Source organism: Cricetulus griseus (assembly GCF_003668045.3).
Source record: "Cricetulus griseus strain 17A/GY chromosome 1 unlocalized genomic scaffold, alternate assembly CriGri-PICRH-1.0 chr1_1, whole genome shotgun sequence".
NCBI lineage: Eukaryota > Metazoa > Chordata > Mammalia > Rodentia > Cricetidae > Cricetulus > Cricetulus griseus.
Genome location: NW_023276807.1, coordinates 179,294,015 through 179,312,075, shown reverse-complemented (window position 1 = coordinate 179,312,075; position 18,061 = coordinate 179,294,015). Strand labels below are relative to the sequence as shown.

At 44.4% G+C, this 18,061-nt stretch overlaps 1 protein-coding gene across 1 annotated transcript in view; it reads right to left on the bottom strand.

Moving 5' to 3' along the window:
- Window positions 1-18,061, bottom strand: part of Sh2d4b (SH2 domain containing 4B) — a 105,721-nt gene that overhangs the window by 16,154 nt on the left and 71,506 nt on the right. The window contains exon 6 of the mRNA XM_027389420.2: window positions 16,078-16,202. Within this exon, the coding sequence (XP_027245221.1) occupies window positions 16,078-16,202 (125 nt within the window). The remainder of the gene's footprint in view (window positions 1-16,077; window positions 16,203-18,061) is intronic.

Below are 18,061 nucleotides of genomic sequence, written 5' to 3'. Positions count from 1 at the left end.
GAAAAAAATTTACAAAAACAAACAAACAAACAAACAAACAAAAAAACCCTGAAGGTTGGAATTCGGTTCTTTATAAAGTCCCTTGTAAAAACAAAACAGAATAAAAACCTTAAAGGGTGGGAAATTTTTTATATTTTTCTTTTTTAAAATAATTTTTATTTAAATTAAAAACAATCTTATTTTACATACCATTCTCAGTTCCCTCTCCCTTCCATCCTCCCACTCCCCCCACCAACCCTCTATCCTACTCCCCATGCACACCTCAAGGAGGGTGAGGTCTCCCTTGGGGTATCATCAAAGTCTGTTACAACATTTGGGGCAGGACCTTGGCCCTCCCCCATGTATCTAGGCTGAGAGAGTATCCCTCTATAGGGAATGGGCTCCCAAATGCCCTTCCCCTAAAATAAGATTGATGACTACCTTAAATGCTGTTGGGACCCTACTGGGTGACCTAAGGCGCCCTTGGGGTTCTCTGTCCGCCTCCAGATTAGGCGTTCACTTCCCTCCTTCCACCTAGGCCTGTATGCAAGTATGCAAACTATCTGCCCATTTCTGGGGGGGGGGGTTGGGGACATGGACCTTGATCTGAGTAAATTTCCACTGTGTCTGCTGTTGGTATTTAAGTCTTCTCCCCTTGAAAAATAAAGGGCATTCTTTTTGCAAGAATGACCTGCTGTCTTGTCTTTATTTAACCCTCAGATTCCCTTGCCTGTGAAATGTTGTAGCTCTGGCCACTACTACAAAATGTCATCATAGAGCCTTCATCCAGTAACTGATGGAAGCCAAAGCAGACATTCACAGCTAAGCACTGAGCCAAACTTCTGGAATCCAGTTATAGAGAGGGAGGAATGATGAGCAAAGGGGTCCAGACCATGCTGGGGAAACCCACTGAAACATCTGATCTGAACAAGTGGGAGCTCACAGATCCCAGTCAGACAGCTGGGGAACCAGCATAGGATAGAACCAGGCCCCCTGAATGTGGGTGTCAGTTGGGAGGCCTGGGCAGTCTATGGGGCCTCTGACAGTGGAACTGTTAGACCCCCAGAAAACTCAGGTATCCGGGGTCCCAGGCCATGACCGGGGTCACCCCAATCATCAAGGCAGATTCGAGAGCTTGCTGCAAACTGCATGAGGTTTTTTGTGATTTAACGAGCTAACCCCATGTTAGCTAGGGTCTTTTGTCCACCCACCATGGCTACAAAAGACAGTTTGAACCGGCTGCCGAGAGATCTTGTAGAGCAGCATAAGGGGAGTGTCTAAGGGTACGCACAGGCTCACAATTGGTGTGCCTCCAGGCTTGGAGGGCTTGCCCTGTGTCGAACAGTCAACTGGTTGTTATGGCCCATAAACCCTCCCAGGGTGGTTGCTATGCTCTGTGCATCATTGCTGTGTGCTTGTCCGTAAAGTACACCCAGGGTCATAAAGCATAGCGCCACCAGCTAACTTCTGATTGGTTCCTTGTCACGAGGCAGGCACCTAACCTCTAGTGACTAATACAAGGTCATAGTGAGCACATGTTACTGTCATGGCTGCTGAAATGGGGAGATGGTCCCTTCAGAACCAGTATTTATCCCTAGTGTATTAGTCTTATCTTTAAAATGTATTTTTTTCTTTGTGCTTTTCTGGAGTCCCTTGCTTTTAAAAAGGTATAATTTGTTTTTCTAGAATAGCTGGAGCTGCATGGTCTGACTTGCTTCATGTGTCTCCCCTAAAGTTCCTTAGCGAAAAGGAAGCCTGGGAATCGTGACACTCATAAAGCTGAGGGTGGGGAAATTTTTAAAAAGGAAAAGGACAAAGAGTGATTCATTACTTCTCCTCAGATTTCACTTCAGCCTCATCTCTGTCCTCCTTCACAGAAAGGGCTTCCAGCTTCTCAGCCACCTTTTCGGCATTATCATTTTTGCCTGGTCCTTTATTTTTTCTATCTCTCTCCAATCTCTTTCCTGCCAAAGAAAAGGAGTTTCGACTAGCCGACCAAGCTAGGACTCCTGAGCCAGTGGAGCCCCCATGCTGCGCAAAGGACAGTCATGAGGACCATGAAACCTCCACAGAGAGTGCAGATGAATCCAACCATGACCCCATAGTTCAAGCCAATAGTTTCTCTTCCTTAGTAAAAAAATTATAACACCAGAGGAAGATGAAGAGGAACCTTTTAAGTTGCGAGCAAAGCTATTCCGGTTTGCTTCAGAGAATGACATCCCAGAATGGAAGGAGCCAAGCACTGGATGTCAAGCTCCTGAAGAATAAAGAGAAAGGGACCATGGGTCTTCTCATGAGGATGGACAAGACCTAAAGATATGCGCCAACCATTATATTACACCGAGAAAGGAAATCTTAAGGAGACACTGTAGAGAGCAGAGGAAGTCCTGAGAAGTTCTGAGTGAACATATATTGTTGGCACGGGCATGGCTATGTCAAGGATGCCATAGGCATAGAGTCATGGAGGAATAGCAAAGCACACTTCTAGTCCATGTGTACATGTTGACAGTGCATCCAGAAAATAACCACCATTTAGATATTTAGTCTGAAGATTGCACTCCTACAAGAATGCTCCTATTGAGATTAACAAACCTGTCTCCTTGATCCAGCTGTATACTATAAACCCTGACTCCTTGTTTATCTATATGTAATAACCCCACTTCTTTGTCTAGCCTTATGCAATGATCCTGCCTTCTTATTAACTCTATGTAAGAAACATGGCAAGCTGAATTCTCCAACAGAGCACAGACCATCCAACCCCAGATTTTCTGGGTGGGTGTCTCTCAGTGTTTGTCTTTTCTTCATTCCCTTGCTGCCCCCGTGAGGACAAGACCCTGGGAGCCATGCAAGGACACAGCAAGATAAACAGACATAGACCAGGACTTATCAGCCGGAGCACTACTGATATTTTAGACTGATGTTATGGGGATTTTCTGTGAATTATGGAATATTTACCAGAATCACAGGCCTCTTTCTTTCGAATGCCAAAAGAATCACCTCCCACTTATGATCACCAAAAATGCCCCCCAGAGATACAATCACCTCCTGAGAACCCCCCCCCATGAGCACAGATGAGGGATCTCTATAAACATGTTAATACCTGAAAAACAACAAAAAAACCTTAGACCATACTACTGTGGTGCACCATATAATTTACATCAAATGTATGGTTTCAACAGTAGTTTATATTAAAATTGTCATATTTTCACAAATCTAAGACCTATGAAAGCAATGAATTTCTGGTCCTTTCTTCTACTCTGTCCTCATGTCTAAGAATGTGGAACTTGGGCCATCAATAAGTAGCACAGAATAAGTGACTAGCTGGAACTGCAATCCCATTACTGGCATTCATGAGACATTGTCATTGTGACAACCACTGTGCTAAGAGATCTATCAGCACTGGCTCACTGAAGCCTCACAATACTCTTTTGAGGCAGGTACTTTTATCCTCATCCCCCATTTTGCAGAGTAGACAATGAGGCAGAAAGAGACTGAGTTACTTACCAAGGTCTTACAGTTACCGAGTGGCAGAGGTGGGAGAGAAGAACAGTCTGTCTGTCAGTCTATTCTCCCCAGGTATAACCCAGAGGCTCCCTCCCATGCAGGAAACTAGAGGACTGTGAGCAAGGTGTGCATTAGCATAACCAATTCCTCATAAAGACTCTACTGGGAAGTGCATAGAGGCCCCTCAGTGGGCTGAGTTCTAAGTGAGTCAGGACCAGGTCTCCAGGCACAGACTGACAGGAAGTCTAACCCCCTTGTAGACTTACTGCCTGAGGGTCTGATGTGGAGAGGAGACAGCATCTAGAATCCACAAACAAGAAATTGCACTCATGTTTGATATCTTTCTGATAGAGATAGACTCATCACCAGGGACCAGGAGATTCAGTAAGGCCTGTGCATCCAAGGAAGGTGATTCCTGGATCCACATCCATTATATAACATGGCTCCATATTTGCACATAACCTTTGAAATCCTTCTGTATTGGGTGCTTTAAGTCATCTCTAGGTGGCTCATACTATCTAATTCAATGACATTAGGAAACAATGACAAAAAAAACAATTATGTACAAGTTTTATATAGATGAAATCTGTGTAATCTAACTACATTTTCCATCCTTAGTTGGTTGAATCCATGGAAACAGAACCCACAGACATGGAGGGCGTAAAGGACATGGTAAGTGAAACAACACCAGGGGCTTGTGAAGGCTGTGACCACAGTGGGAAGTGGAGTGCTACTGCCGCCGAGTGGAACACAAACCCAGCTGATCCTGTCCTCATTTATACATTTCAAATGTCACAGCTACAGTAATAAACTGAAGCAAACAGCCTCCATACCTACCTGGACCCTTAATGGTAATGAGGGAGGAGGGGTTCACCTGAATCTCCCTGCATGTGTGCTAAGCTCGAAGCAGCCCAACAACTACAGCACCCTCCACTGGGCAGCATCAGAAAATGATAGAGACACTCTCAAGAGATAAACCCTTCTTGGATTTGCCTCTCTGCCCAGGGTTCCTGGCTGCTGCAGAAAGACAGTGCAAAAACAGGGGTGTGTGCTGAGTTAGAAAACAAGCCAGGAAGCCTGGTGGTGGTGGTGGTGGTGTATGCCTTTAATCTCAACACTCAGGAGACAAAGGCAGGCAGATCTCTGTAAGTTCGAGGCCAGCCTGGTCTTCAAAGAGAGTTGCAGGCCAGCCTCCAAAGCCACCATCTAGGGGAAAAAAAAAAAAGAAAAGAAAAGAAAACAAGCCAGGCTAACTCTGCTCTCCCACCAGCAACACGATACTGTCCCAAGGTGGGTATTTGCAGCCAGCAACCCAGTGAAGGGGGACAGCAGCATCCAGCTTTCTCCATTGCTGCATCTTAAGTGGACATATCCTCACACCCCTTAACTCTTGCCCCACATCCCACCTGGTTGCTCTCAAAAACCAAGAGCAAACTGTTCACTATCAAAATATTTGCTCAGCAAAAGGAGGACACGTCATAGTCCCAAAAGTTGCCATGCTCTGATATACCCATAAATCTGCCAGTTAACACAGCCTCAAAGCCAACCCAGGTCTCCATCTCCTCCTCAATCCCGATTCTATCCTTAGAAATCATTAGCTGGGAACTGAAGCCACCCGAGTAACCAAATGAGCCCTTTTTATTTCTGTCAGTGCTTCACTCTGAGAAAGAAAGACACACTGGCAGGCCGGCTGCCCTGGGTCCCTTTTTATGAGTCTCAATTTATCTGACATGCATATTTCTTAAAGCTTTTCCCGAAGCTTTGCCTCACCGGCTGACAACTCCCCCATTACCGCTTAGCTATTTCTCATTCATTTTTGTGACTTTCCTTTCTTATTGCCACACTTTGCAGACAATATCATTAAGGGGGCTGGAGTTATTAAGCTCTTCATTCTCAAAGGTTTCCTCAAAGCATCTGAAAGCCACAGAGATTGTGATGAATGTGTTCAAATACCTTCATTTTTTTTTTATACCTCCCAATGAAATTGAACCATGGCTAACTGCTGAGACAAGGGTTTCAGCAGACAGGCTTCCTGGCTCCAGGTATATTTATGCAAAAGAGGGAATATTGTCCACGACTGTCTGCTCTCAGCCAATGTGCCAGGTTCTAATCACTGAAGCCACTTGTGCAGATCAGTGTTCTCTGCAAAAAGCACCTTAGACAGCCAACATAGAAAGGGACACAGTTTGCTTATAGTCGAGCAGATCAACTTTAGGCCTCTCCAGAAGCTGGTAGTGTTGGACCCCCGAAAACTCAAGTATCAGGGTCCCAGGCCACGTTCGCGGTCTCCAGGCAGATTCAAGAGCTTGCTGCAAACTGCACGAGGCTTTATTGTAATTTAACGAGCTAACCCCATGTTAACTCAGGTCTTTCACCCACCCGCCATGGCAGATGGCTAGAAAAGACGGCTCCTAGGGTCTCCCAAGAGATCTTATAGGACAGCGTAAAGGGAGTGTCTAGGGGTACGCACAGACTCAGGATTGGTGTGCCTCCAGGCTTGGAAGGCTTGCCCTGTGTTGATTGGTCAACTGGTTGTTATGGCCCATAGGCCCTCCCAGGGTGGTTGCTATGCTCTGTGCGTCATTGCTGTGCGCTTGTCCGTAAAGCACACCCAGGGTTGTAAAGCATAGCGCCACCAGCTAACTTCTGATTGGTTCCTTGTCACGAGGCAGGCATCTGACTTTCTAGTGTCTAGGACAAGGTCATAGAAGCACGTGTTCGGCGTTATGGCTGCCAAAAGGGAAGCTGGTCCCTTCAGTAGGCAGTGTTAAGAATGGCATAGGGGTGGAGGAACACATTCATCTCCTGGAGAGGAATACAAAGAGGAATGATGGGCTCCACCCATAATCCCATTTAAAGTCACACCCTAGTGGCCTCTTAAGGTTCACCCACCTCCTAAGCACAACACCCAGTGAACATCCTTTTTAGCACATGGACCTTGGAGACAATGCACATCCAATTTTTGTACATGACAAAGAGTGATAGACACCACCTAACAATGATTTCTGAAGCTGGCTATGGAGGCTGTGTAGCACTTACCTCGACTGGATATTTCCATTTATGGCATTCATAACAGTCAGTCTCTTAACCCACCTAACAGCTTCAGCAGTGCAGAGACCAGGCAGGTTTCCTCTACAGAGACGAGCTTCACCTGCTCAGTCCTGCCTACCATCTTCTAGCAAAGAAACTTGGGCCTTCCTTTGCTTCCTGTCTATACGATTTCAACATTGTGGACTCTGTCTACCCCTGCTCTGGATAGCCTTAAGACAGACCAGTCAGGCAGCTCATTTTCCAGGCCACAGTGACTGACTTTGGTGTGGGGGACTGAATATTGGGCCCCAGGTTCTGGCTGTCAGCAGTGGTGGTGCCAGGAAACTCCGGCCCACTATTGTATTGTTAATTAACACCAGGCTGTAACTGTTTACCTGGCCTGAGGGTATTATGCCTCTTTTTTGTATCTGTATGTGCCTAAGCATCCTAGGCCCTCACCTGGGAGGAGGTGCTGGTGGTATGGGAGTTAGGACAGAAGGTTAGGAGCAAAGCAGGAGAGCAGAGAGAAATGGCTGCCTCGTAGTGTCAGCAGGATGTTAAGGGACACCAGAAAAGATGGTTAATAAACAAATAGCTGGAACTGAGAGCTCTCTAAAGATGACAAGATGCCTGTGTTTGGTCTTTATCATCGTTGCCTTCCAAGAAGCTTCCAGGTTGACACAACCCCACTCAGGTAGAACCTCATGGCTGTCGTGGGTTAAAGCTGAGACAAGCTGGGCCACAACACTTTGGTGTGATCATATAATGAAACTGAAGCCAACAAAGCAGCCAACTGGAACAACACTGAGGCTATTGACTGAAAGCACGCCCTCTGGGCTGCTGCATTTGAACTTGGGAGAAAGTAGGCATGCCACCTCAAACAATGGCTGCTTTGGAATGAAAGGGATGGTGAGCAAAAGGGCTCAGAGGTGGAGAGGAGCCAGTGGCTGAAATATACACATGCCTTAGGTCAGGTAAAGCCTGAAACTAGACCCAACTTTTGTGTCAGTCATGTGAGCTGAATTTTTCTTTGGTTGTGTTGCTGTGCATTTTTCTATCACCTGCAACTGAACATAAGTTCCATGAGGATGGGGGAAGATGGCTTTTGCTTATTACTTAGGTGTAGCATGAGTAACCAAATAGTTGTTTATTTATTTTTGCTCTAAGTCAGACTTATTTGGCACAGAGTTTAAGAGACTAAAAGTCCCAGATTTCATCAACCGAACTTCTGGCAAATGCCCATAGCTGGGAAACAACATGGTCGAAGAACAGAAATCAAATTTGTACATGCAAAAGAGATCACATGACAAGGCAGGAAGCTAGAGGAGGGAGACAGTCTAGTTATATTCTTCAACAAAGCATTCTCTGGAAACTGACCCCTCAAGTACCCCTGAGTACTACACAGTTCCCTCCTGAGGACTGTGCACCCAATCTCCCCATTTCTGGGCTCTTTACCATGATAAATACTGGCACAGTAGAGACCAGGGTCCTAGCACTGTACTGTGCAGACTCTACTACACTACTACCTGGCCAAAGCCCTGACCTTTATAACCACTTATTGTTGTAAGTCTGCTATTTCTTAATTTATTGTTTGATGATGTGTGTTGATCAAATCCAGCCCAGACTCCCCCTTCTCCAATTCCTCCCATATCCCCACCACTTTTCCCTCCCAACTAAATGGTTTTTGTTTTGGTTTGTTTTTTTTGTTTGTTTGTTTTAATGCTTGAACACAGGGAGCCTGCTTCCCAATGTCACTCTTCAGATAACTCAACAACCCCAAATACTAGTAAGTGCCTGTGTTACTGTGTTTATTGCCTAAGACCTTTGATGACTGTACAATTCAGGAGTTCTCTGAAAAAAAAAATGGCATCAATCTCCAAAGAAGCCACCTGCCCCAGGCAGAAGCGAAGCGCAACAACTAAGGCAACCCCACAGCCAAATACAACTGAGTGTCCCTAAAGACTCAATCAACACCTCTTCTACCTCAAGATGTCCACAACCTGTAAGGAACTGATCCTCATCACAGTTTCTTGAGGTGATTTCAGAGTCTGTTTCCTCACTGGAGGTCATCATTCTCCCACAGGTGCAGCTAGACACAACCCCAGTGCATGCCTGAGACCAAGGAGTTACATGTGCACTGACCTTGGAAGCCACTGAGCTAAATAACACCTCTGGCCTTTCAAGTACACAGCCCCATGTTGTATGCAGGGCTTGGGAGTAGTGTTGACACTAGAATTATAGACAGCTAAAAGGAAAGTCAAAACCTTAGGGACACCAGGGCAATCTGCTTTCCTTAAGCAAAAGTAATATTGTTCTTTGTAATCCCTTTTGGGGCTGTCTAACCAATGCACACTTTCAGGAAAAGAATGAAAACAATTCTTTTATTTCTTAGTGGAAATACCTTAAGCAAAAATGTTAGAAGGAGCTGAGATCACAGCTCAGAGGAAGAATGTTTGCCCAGCCTGTGCAAGGCCTCAGATTCAATCTCCAGCACTACAAAGACAAAGAAATGGGTCAAGTGACCTGCACTTTTCACCTCTAGAAAGGTTTTTGGATTTGAGACAAGAACTGGAGGAAGATTTTGCTTTTCAAATACTGCTGGGAGGGGAGCCCTCTAACTTGACATACATGCCAGCCCTCCAAATGCCCTGTGTTACACCTATGGCTTTTAGAAATGACTTCAAAATGATCATCATAATAAAAAAAATTTTGATTTGTGCATTTTTTGAGAGGGAAGGATAAATTAGTATCATCTTCCTTCAGTATAGTCACATGATGTCCTCTTTTACTTCTTATCTGAGTGACAAGACTGAATCACAGTGTGCCCTGGAGGTCTGAAGCCACTGGCACTTCAAGTTCCATTGTTCACCTCCCAAGGCCACCATGTTGATGAGCTAATAAGCAGTACCATTAATATGTAGAACTTAATACTTGTAACCCTCAGAACAAGACCAGATGTCATTATTGTCCCCAGCCCTGGTTGATGCTTCACATAATTTTTTAGTGCTTGAGCTTGCTAAGTTTCAAACCTGAGGTGTCTATTTAACATATCAAAGCCAACTTAGCCATCATGTTCCCTCTGCATGCTCCAACCTATTACAGCTCCTACCTGGCTGGCATACCCCGCCCCCACCCCAAGCCTCTCCAGCCCAGGTACTTGGTGGCCCTTCTCTGTATAATCCAGTCCTTTTGGTTACCTGGCCTTTTTATCTTCTCTTCTGGACTTCCAGGCTGCTGCACCTGGTTTCCCACTCTCCTGCTGCTCCCTTCCCTTCCCTTCCACACCCTCTCCCACAAGGTCCAGCTCAGTCCAGTCTTGTCTACTCTGGATTCTCCCAGATGTCTCTGACTCTGGCTATGCTCTCCCACATACATATAATAAACCTTCCCCTGCACCATACCTAGGAGCAGTCATGTCCTTCCTTTTTAGTTTTCTCTTTTTCATTTGCCTGGTGCCAAAATCCGGGACCAATCATGTTTCCTTTCCTTTTGGTTTCTTCTTCTCACTCAGAGCTCATAGACCTCCACAACTCATCTTGACTCTATCTGTGAACAGAAATATTCCCCCAAAGCCTCACTCCAGGTTCTTTCCCACTGATCTTGGAAGCTAAAGGCAAGTACCTCGTGGCCTCCCTCTCTCCATCTGGTCTCAGAAACTCTAGGGCCAGAGAGTAATCACTAAGAAAAAAGTGGGCATTCCCAGATAGCTCCTCCAGCTGTGTTAGGGGGATCCATGTCAGCTCTACTCCGAAAGGTCATGAATCAGGGAGAGTGAAAGGCATGTTGTACCAGAAGGAAATCTCATTAAGGGTTCATAAATCCAAAGAGGACTTTTTCTTTAATTTTTTTTAATCCCAATATCAATCCCTGGATAGCAGAAAATTCAAGGAAGAATGAAATACTCAGAAAAGAATAGAGAAAATCCTGTGTCTTGTGTGACTTCCTGGGTTTACTGGTGGGGAAAGATTGGGTTTTTTTTTCCAGCTTTCTGGGCCTCATGGTGGTTACCTGTAAAGAGATGTCCCTTTCCAATTCAAGAAACCATTGACAATGGTGTGAGATGGTGTATATCAAACTGCACAACAGGAAGTGACACATCAGAAGGGTGGGCAAAGGAAAGTCATCCTAACTTCTAGGCTCCCTGGTGACTGCACTGTCTACAAAGATGGGGAATGCCAATTTCAAACTTTGTGCTTGTCAGAAAAAGCACCATGCCAGTAACATGTCTCCTGAATGAAGTCACCTCACTTAAGTTAGGGTGAGTCCACACTTGGGGCACATTCCCAGCATCTGAGCAGAACTCAACAGGACTCATTTATCAATGTTGTGCCCATCATCAACCATGTAGTCCTTTTCTGTGCCAAGCTCTAGGGGCAGTAGCAAGGCCACTATGCATCATTGCCAAGACAACAAGCCATGGAACATATTTTAAGTCTTTTCTAGAAGTAAAGCTAAGAAAGAGAAATGTGTTTCAAATGAGCCAATGTTCAGAGAGAAAACACTCAATAATGTCAGACACACATTGAAGTCCAAAAATAGCTTTTCCCAGAGCCAAGTTTATGTGCTGGCACTTCTCAAAAAACCTACAAGTCTCTCATAATTCTTGGGGCATGGCAATGAGCAAAGGAGAAAGGGATTGCTTTTCTACAACTCTTTTTAACAGAAGACTGATTAACCTCCCAGACTGTTCCCAGGGGGAAGACAATCTCCATTCTACTTGTCATCCCATCTGTGCTCTAGACTCATTTCTCCACACCATATTTCCTTGAAGAGCTGAAGTCTTTTCTGGTAGTTGGTCCCACACTCCAAGACACACTAATACTGGCACTCCTCTGGGGGACAAGGCATCTTTTGTTGGTTTGATTTGCATAGGTATCCTGTGGTGTGCCCATTATAATGTCAATTTCCCAAACAGAGTTAAATGACACACCCAAAATCAGAGAAGGGACCTGTACCTTGAGATCCCTGTGTGTCCTGGTGTTTGGATTTCACCAAATACATCTAAATGTCTGGGGAAACTGGAAAAACTATAAATTACAGTAGTCATTATTAACCTGCAGCAAAATCCAGCTGAACTGACTAGGAATGTCTCACCCAGGACGAGAAAATGATTATACCTAAACTGTGATTCATTTCATCTTAACTCACCATGTCCATACCCTTTGATATATGACTTTGAAGTTTCTTACAAGCAAGAAGAAGAACAAGAACAAGGTGACAAATTGTAGCCAGCAGTATGAAGCATACCCAACAGCTTACTGGTCCTAAGCCTAGATGCTAAGAAACTCAGATGCTGCCCATCATTCTCTTCCACCTTCTATGACAAAAGCATATCTAAGTGGACCCAATGCTCCCAGAAGATGAGAGCTACATGAAGTAGGACCTCCGTCACTGAGATCCAGCCACCAAAGCCATGAGCAGAGTCCCTGCCAAGGGAGTTAACAAAATGTTATAGGCTACCAGTGGGCTGGTAAGCTCTCTGTCTCGGTAGGGATTGGTACAGAAGGAGTCAGTCCCACCTACCCATCAGGAAATACCCATGTTGGGGAAGGAAGTTGGAACCTTCCAGTTATTCTCAACTTTAGCATTTTAGAGATGAACAAAGTTATACCACACACACACACACACACACACACACACACACACACACACACACACAAGTCTCAGGAGCCATAAATGTTCTGCTAATGTCCTGCTTTTCCCCAAAAGTGCGATATATTGAAGTAACCACTGTTAGCTATCACCATCAATTCATAAAAGATGGACATTTTAACACTAAAACTGAAAAGGAATATAATCCTAGAATATAAATATAGCAAGTCATTTCTAAGTGAAGGCAATTGGCCATTCTCCTTATATGAGCCGTTTTCTTCCATTCTGTCACAGATCAATGAAAACTTGGTCACTAAATAGTTCTGTTCTGTGTGTTAACAATTTCCCTACATGGTTTATAGTAGAAACTGTCAGGAGAACATGAAGTCAATTACATAAATTTTAAGACTTAAATCTAGGTTCTGTTTGTTCTGTGACAACATAAAACTTACCCTTTTCTCCATTGAGATAGAAAATAAAACTAAAGATAAACTTCTTTTCCCCTAGCTGGATGTCTGGAGGCAACATGGGTGACCAGTGGCTCTATGGGAGTCACTGCTGAGCATGTGCAAGCAGTGTTTCTATCAGTATGTAAAGGACACAGGCTCAGTTAAGTTTAACCAAGTGACCTTTCTTGAATGGATTATTCAAAACAGTCTACCCAATGAAAGAGGCCATGCCAGTCTTTGTACATAAAAATAAAAATTGAAAAACCCTGGCCTTCCCTTCCCCCCGAAAAAGATAATTTTTATCACCTCAACTTATCTTCTCTACTGGCTACCAGGAGCCCATTTGAGCAACCAACCAAGCCACCAAACCCCAGCTTCATGGGACATTTGATCTGCACTCCACACCTGCCTGAAATACCATAAGCTACTTCCATGGTAGCAACATATATGGATATATATGGATTTATGTATGGATATATATATCCACCAAGGTATTCAAACCAAACAATATAAGAGAAGGCAGGGTGCCTCTGGGACTAGCTCCAGGACACATGGCCAGGTCACTCATGAGCGTTGACTGTGCTTTCTTTGGGCCATGAAGAGCCATTCCATGATCTGTTGAATATGTGGAAGTTTAAGAGAACAAAGGTTCCTCAAAGTGGAAAGTAGTTATAACAGCCTATTTATTCAAAACTCTCAAGCACACTATAGACACCAGATACCAGGCTGACTCTGGCCAATGACATCTACGCAATCACAGCAGGTGTCTGTTCTGTCCAGAAACTTTGGAGCTATATTCCTATATTAATTATTATTAACTATATTACTCACTATTCCTTTCCTTTCCACCTGCCATGAAACCATCAGGCTTTCCAATAGAAATAAAATTTCAATCTAAGGTCAACAATTAACTCCCAACAATCATGAGACAGAAATATAAATTAACCCTCAGTTGGTAGTAGCTGGCAAGTTTTTGGGTGCCTGTGTTCTCAGGTACAATAGAGCCTATGTATGTATTGTGACCCACACAGTGGGGATGTCACAGTGGTCTTCTAGAAGTCAACAAGAATGACGGCAGTGGAAGATGGCAAACTTTTCTTGGCTGTGTTTCTGCACCTGACCTCTGGGCAGCTGGAAGGCAGAGGTGACAGGTGAACTCACAGGTGCCTAAGACATGGATCCTGCCCCTGTAGAACATATTAAGAATTAGGAAAACATGTCATCCCTCTCTTGTATAGCTCTGAGTTGTCAGATCATTAGTAGGTCCTGTGGTAGGTGGAATCATACAGCTACCAGGGCCCAGTACTGAGTACTAAGGGCTATTATTTGGGACTGGAAAGCCTGGGATTTCGTCCTAACTCTGAGGCCTTGTGCCACGCCTCCACAGATGCCTACTGTGTCAGGCACTAGGGAAAAGAGGCCAGACCCTTAGCTTTCCAAACTTCCATTCATAAAGGAGAACAGACACTGGATAGTAAGATAAATATTAATTATATAAGAGAGCTATTTAAGAATGATGGAAGACAAATTGACAAAGCTTGAATAAAAGAGCCTTTGGAAAGAAACCCAGAAAAGGCCTCTTGGAGGAGCAGATGAAAAGCAAGACTGTATCTGCCAAGCAAAGGACTGGGGATAGACAGCAAAAGCAGGCAGCAGCATCACAAAGACAAACGGCCTGAACTGGAGAGGAGGAAAGACAGAGCTCTGGATAAGATGGGCACAGATGGCTGACTTAAGGAACTACTTGTCACCTGGGTCTTGTGGTTCAGAACATGGTTTAGAGAGTTTTGTTGTGTTTTTGGTTTTGGGTTTTTGTTTTTGTTTTTGTTTTGTTTTGTTTTGTTTTGTTTTTGAGTGTATAAAGGGAAGTAGGGAATAACACAGCAGAGAAATCATGGGAATCTGATTGCATTCAAAGAGTCCCAGAATGCTTTGTAAAGGGTGAACCACAAAGAGGATGGGCTAGTGAGGATACTCCCAAGGCCTGGACTGGAAGAGCCATCATCACGACCTTCATAGATCCTGTCAATACTACATCTCTGCTATCTGCTATCTGCCTACAATTCAGAATGCACATGCTTTTTGGGCTCCAGCAGGCTAGAGTAAAGATACACATAGATTTGCTCAGTTAACACGTTTTCCTGCTAAGCATTTCTGGTGCCTTTCCCAGAACTAGAGCCATGCCCATGAAGGCCTTCTTCTGCCAACTGCAAATCAACTGTCAAGACACCAGAGCTCTACACTCGAATGACAGCAGCCTCATCCCTCCAAGTGGATAGAACTGAGAGTACATCAAAGCTGGTATAGAATAGAAGGGCAGTTCATCATCAAGACAAACACACAGGCAATACAGACCAAGACTCTTCAACCAACCAGGAGACTTGACAGTTAGGAAATAGGCAGATAAGGGTAATTAATAACTGTGGCAAGGGAAGTTAGCTCTGACCAGAGATGTTCCAAGCTCTCCTAACCTGAGCTAAATGCTGGTTAGGGAAGGAAGGCTCAGGGAGCAAGAACAAGTTACTGAGACTTGATGGCCTGGACTAGACTGCTGGAATGTAAGAGTTCACATGAACACAGAGCAGATTCTCCTAGACCAGCCAGGCCTCAGCAGACTTGCTGACTGGCCAGAGGAACATCAGTGAGCTCAGACAAGATCATCTGAACCAAACTAGAGCTGCTCAGCCAACTCAGACACACATGTGAAGAAATAATAAAGGTCTATGTGCTTTAAGGTATAGTGCCTTGAAGGGGTTTGCTATGCAGTGATAGCTAACTGATTCTGAGGGAACTCAAAGTCAGTACTCTTGCTACTTGCCTTTAGCAAGTCTCTGGTGAAGCCCGAGCCCTGTTTGTTTCCCTACATGAAGCCACTGCATATTCAGATCACTGGACTGAGGCTATAGCCCCAGAGATTCCTTCTTGGAGTTAATTTTACACATCATCTAGTACCTTTGGAAAACTGTCTCCTGTCTTTGAGCCTTGGTTCCTTATCTGTAATGAAGGAATTGGGGGATTTCTAAAGAGCCTCCTTGTCTAATGCATTTGAGTGACTCTGAACTCTTCATTCATCAATCTGTCATCTATTTAACCAAAAAGGATTTCTTTCAGAGCCAGAAGCCTGCTGTGCTATGGCTATGTCTAAGAACAGAGTTACAGAATCAAGCACAAGCAAGATGTTGGCCCTGCTCACCAGTAGCCTGGGACCCCTGGGGGCTCACTATCTCATTAGTACAAGGACAGAATCTTGTGGGTGACTTGACAACCAAGGAGGCTAAGTGATGACGGCAGTGGGTGGGACTCAAGTTCACAACTTCCCAGAAGACAGAGAGGATGCATGTACAATATCCCAGTGACCCTGGACTTTAGTACCCTTGTCAAAAGTGTTGGGGGCATAATTGTGGCAGCATGGAACCCAAAGTCCTCCACACCCCTGATTGCAACTGTGCTTCAAGTCTTCTTCCATCTGAGGAAGAGTTGGACATATGAACATCACCTGCCATGGGACCTAGAAATGTACTACCATGAAACCAGGGAGCAATGGACTTGGTGTTCCTCTCAAAGCCAGCTCGGCGAGGCAGCTGTTCCTCCTTGAACCATCGCACGATGACTTCTCTGGAGAGTGGACGCAGGGGACGCTCCCAGGTCCTGCTGGGAAGAAAGAGAGTAAGAGATGGGATGAATCAGAGAAGGGGAAGAGAAGAAAGAAAATTGGTAGGGAGGGAAATGGGAAGAAGTGAGTGGAAAGAGATGGCTCAGAAGGTAAAGGTACTTGCTGCCAAGTCAGACCATGTGAGTTTGATTCCAGGGTCCCACACACAGAGAACTGACCCTCACAGGTTGTTCTCTGACCTAGCATGTATATTATATATGTACATGTATATGCAATAAATAAATAAACTTTTAAAGGCATAAAAGGGGGAGGCAGTTCTGACTATACTTCCAGATTCAGAAAACACATAAATTTATTTCATAAAGGTCAACCATTTCTGCATTCTAGAAAATTCTACCTCCAAAAATCAAAAGATAAATGACAAACCAAGAAAAAGAATTTGTCCCAATTCTTCCCTAACTTAACAACTTCCTAGAAATGGATAAAGAAAACATGGATCACACAGTGAAAGGGTGGAATGTATAACAGAAGAGAAGGAAATACCGTGGCCCAACAACTTGTGTGAAATGCTTAGTCTGGCCCCAAAACATATATATTTAAACTTACTCCAAGACATATTTTCTTACACAAAACAAGGTTGACAGCACCATGGGCCAGGCTAATGGCTGTGAAGATGCAAACATTAGTTTGCAGGACCAGTGAATTTCAAAAGCACATAGCCCTTGAAGAAAGACTATACTTGGGAGAATATCTTTGCAGATTATGGTTGCCCAATATAAATTTAATTTCCACAAGTTTATACACACAGGGCCTAGTTGGTGATTGCAAAAGATTTGAAATAGTAATGCCAACTGATAGTCTCTAATAACTAATAACAAATCCACACAATAGAATGTGGGCAACTTTTAAAGAAAAGAGGAGAAATAAGGTGGTTTGGGGTTTTTGTTTGTTTTATTTACATTGGCAAGTGAGCAAAGAAGCCTAGGGGTTGGGATGGGGTAAAGTAAGAAGCTAAGAACAGTATCTGGGAAGGTGCTATGAGGAGATGATATAGGGGGAAGGAATCAGAGTTGTCTGTGGACACCATACCTTCTCAGAATTTCTTGTTTGGGAATCATACATGATAAGGAAGGAAGGAGGGAAGGGGGAGGAGAGATACGAAGGCAGAGTTAGCTCTTGCTAGACTCCAGGGAAGCAGAGAGGGGGGATATGAACAACCCCAAACTCCTATCAGAACAAAAGTTGATAAACCACACTATCTGGGGGTGAACTGACTCCTGAACATTACCAGGAGATAAGGGAGCCACAAGTGTTCCACTCCCCAGCTCCACTCCTCAGGAAAAAAGCTGTGCAGCAAGGATGGCTGAGGGACCCTGAGATAGGAGGCTAAATCTCAGGACCAGTCCAGCCAGACAGTTAGAAAGTGGAGAAGCTCCAGGTGACCTTATGTCTTTGGCTTTGCCAATCATAGGCTGTCACTGAAGTGTCTTTGGCAAACAGCCCCGCTAGGGACACAAATGTGTGCAAGGATCTCTCAATTTACCCACACTAGTCTGCAACCCTGCTTTTCAAACTAGGTGTAAACCAGCTCCATCCACAGTTAGAAAAGGCTGTGGCCCTGGTTCCCAGCTACTGGCCTATATTTATCCCATTTTAGGTCTTTCATTGCAAGGTTTTGGCCAAGGCCATGGAATCTGTGGGAACTGTGGGAACATTTGCGGTATTTGCATATGCAGATCTTAAGGGAAAGAAGATGTCAAGGATTACAAGAATCCTTAACCTCTGAAAGACTAACCCCCAGACTGCAAAGTTGTTAGAAAGGTTCAGAGCCCACCCTAATTCTGCATTCTGCCCCATTACATAGATTGGAACACTGAGGCCCAAGGAGGACAGA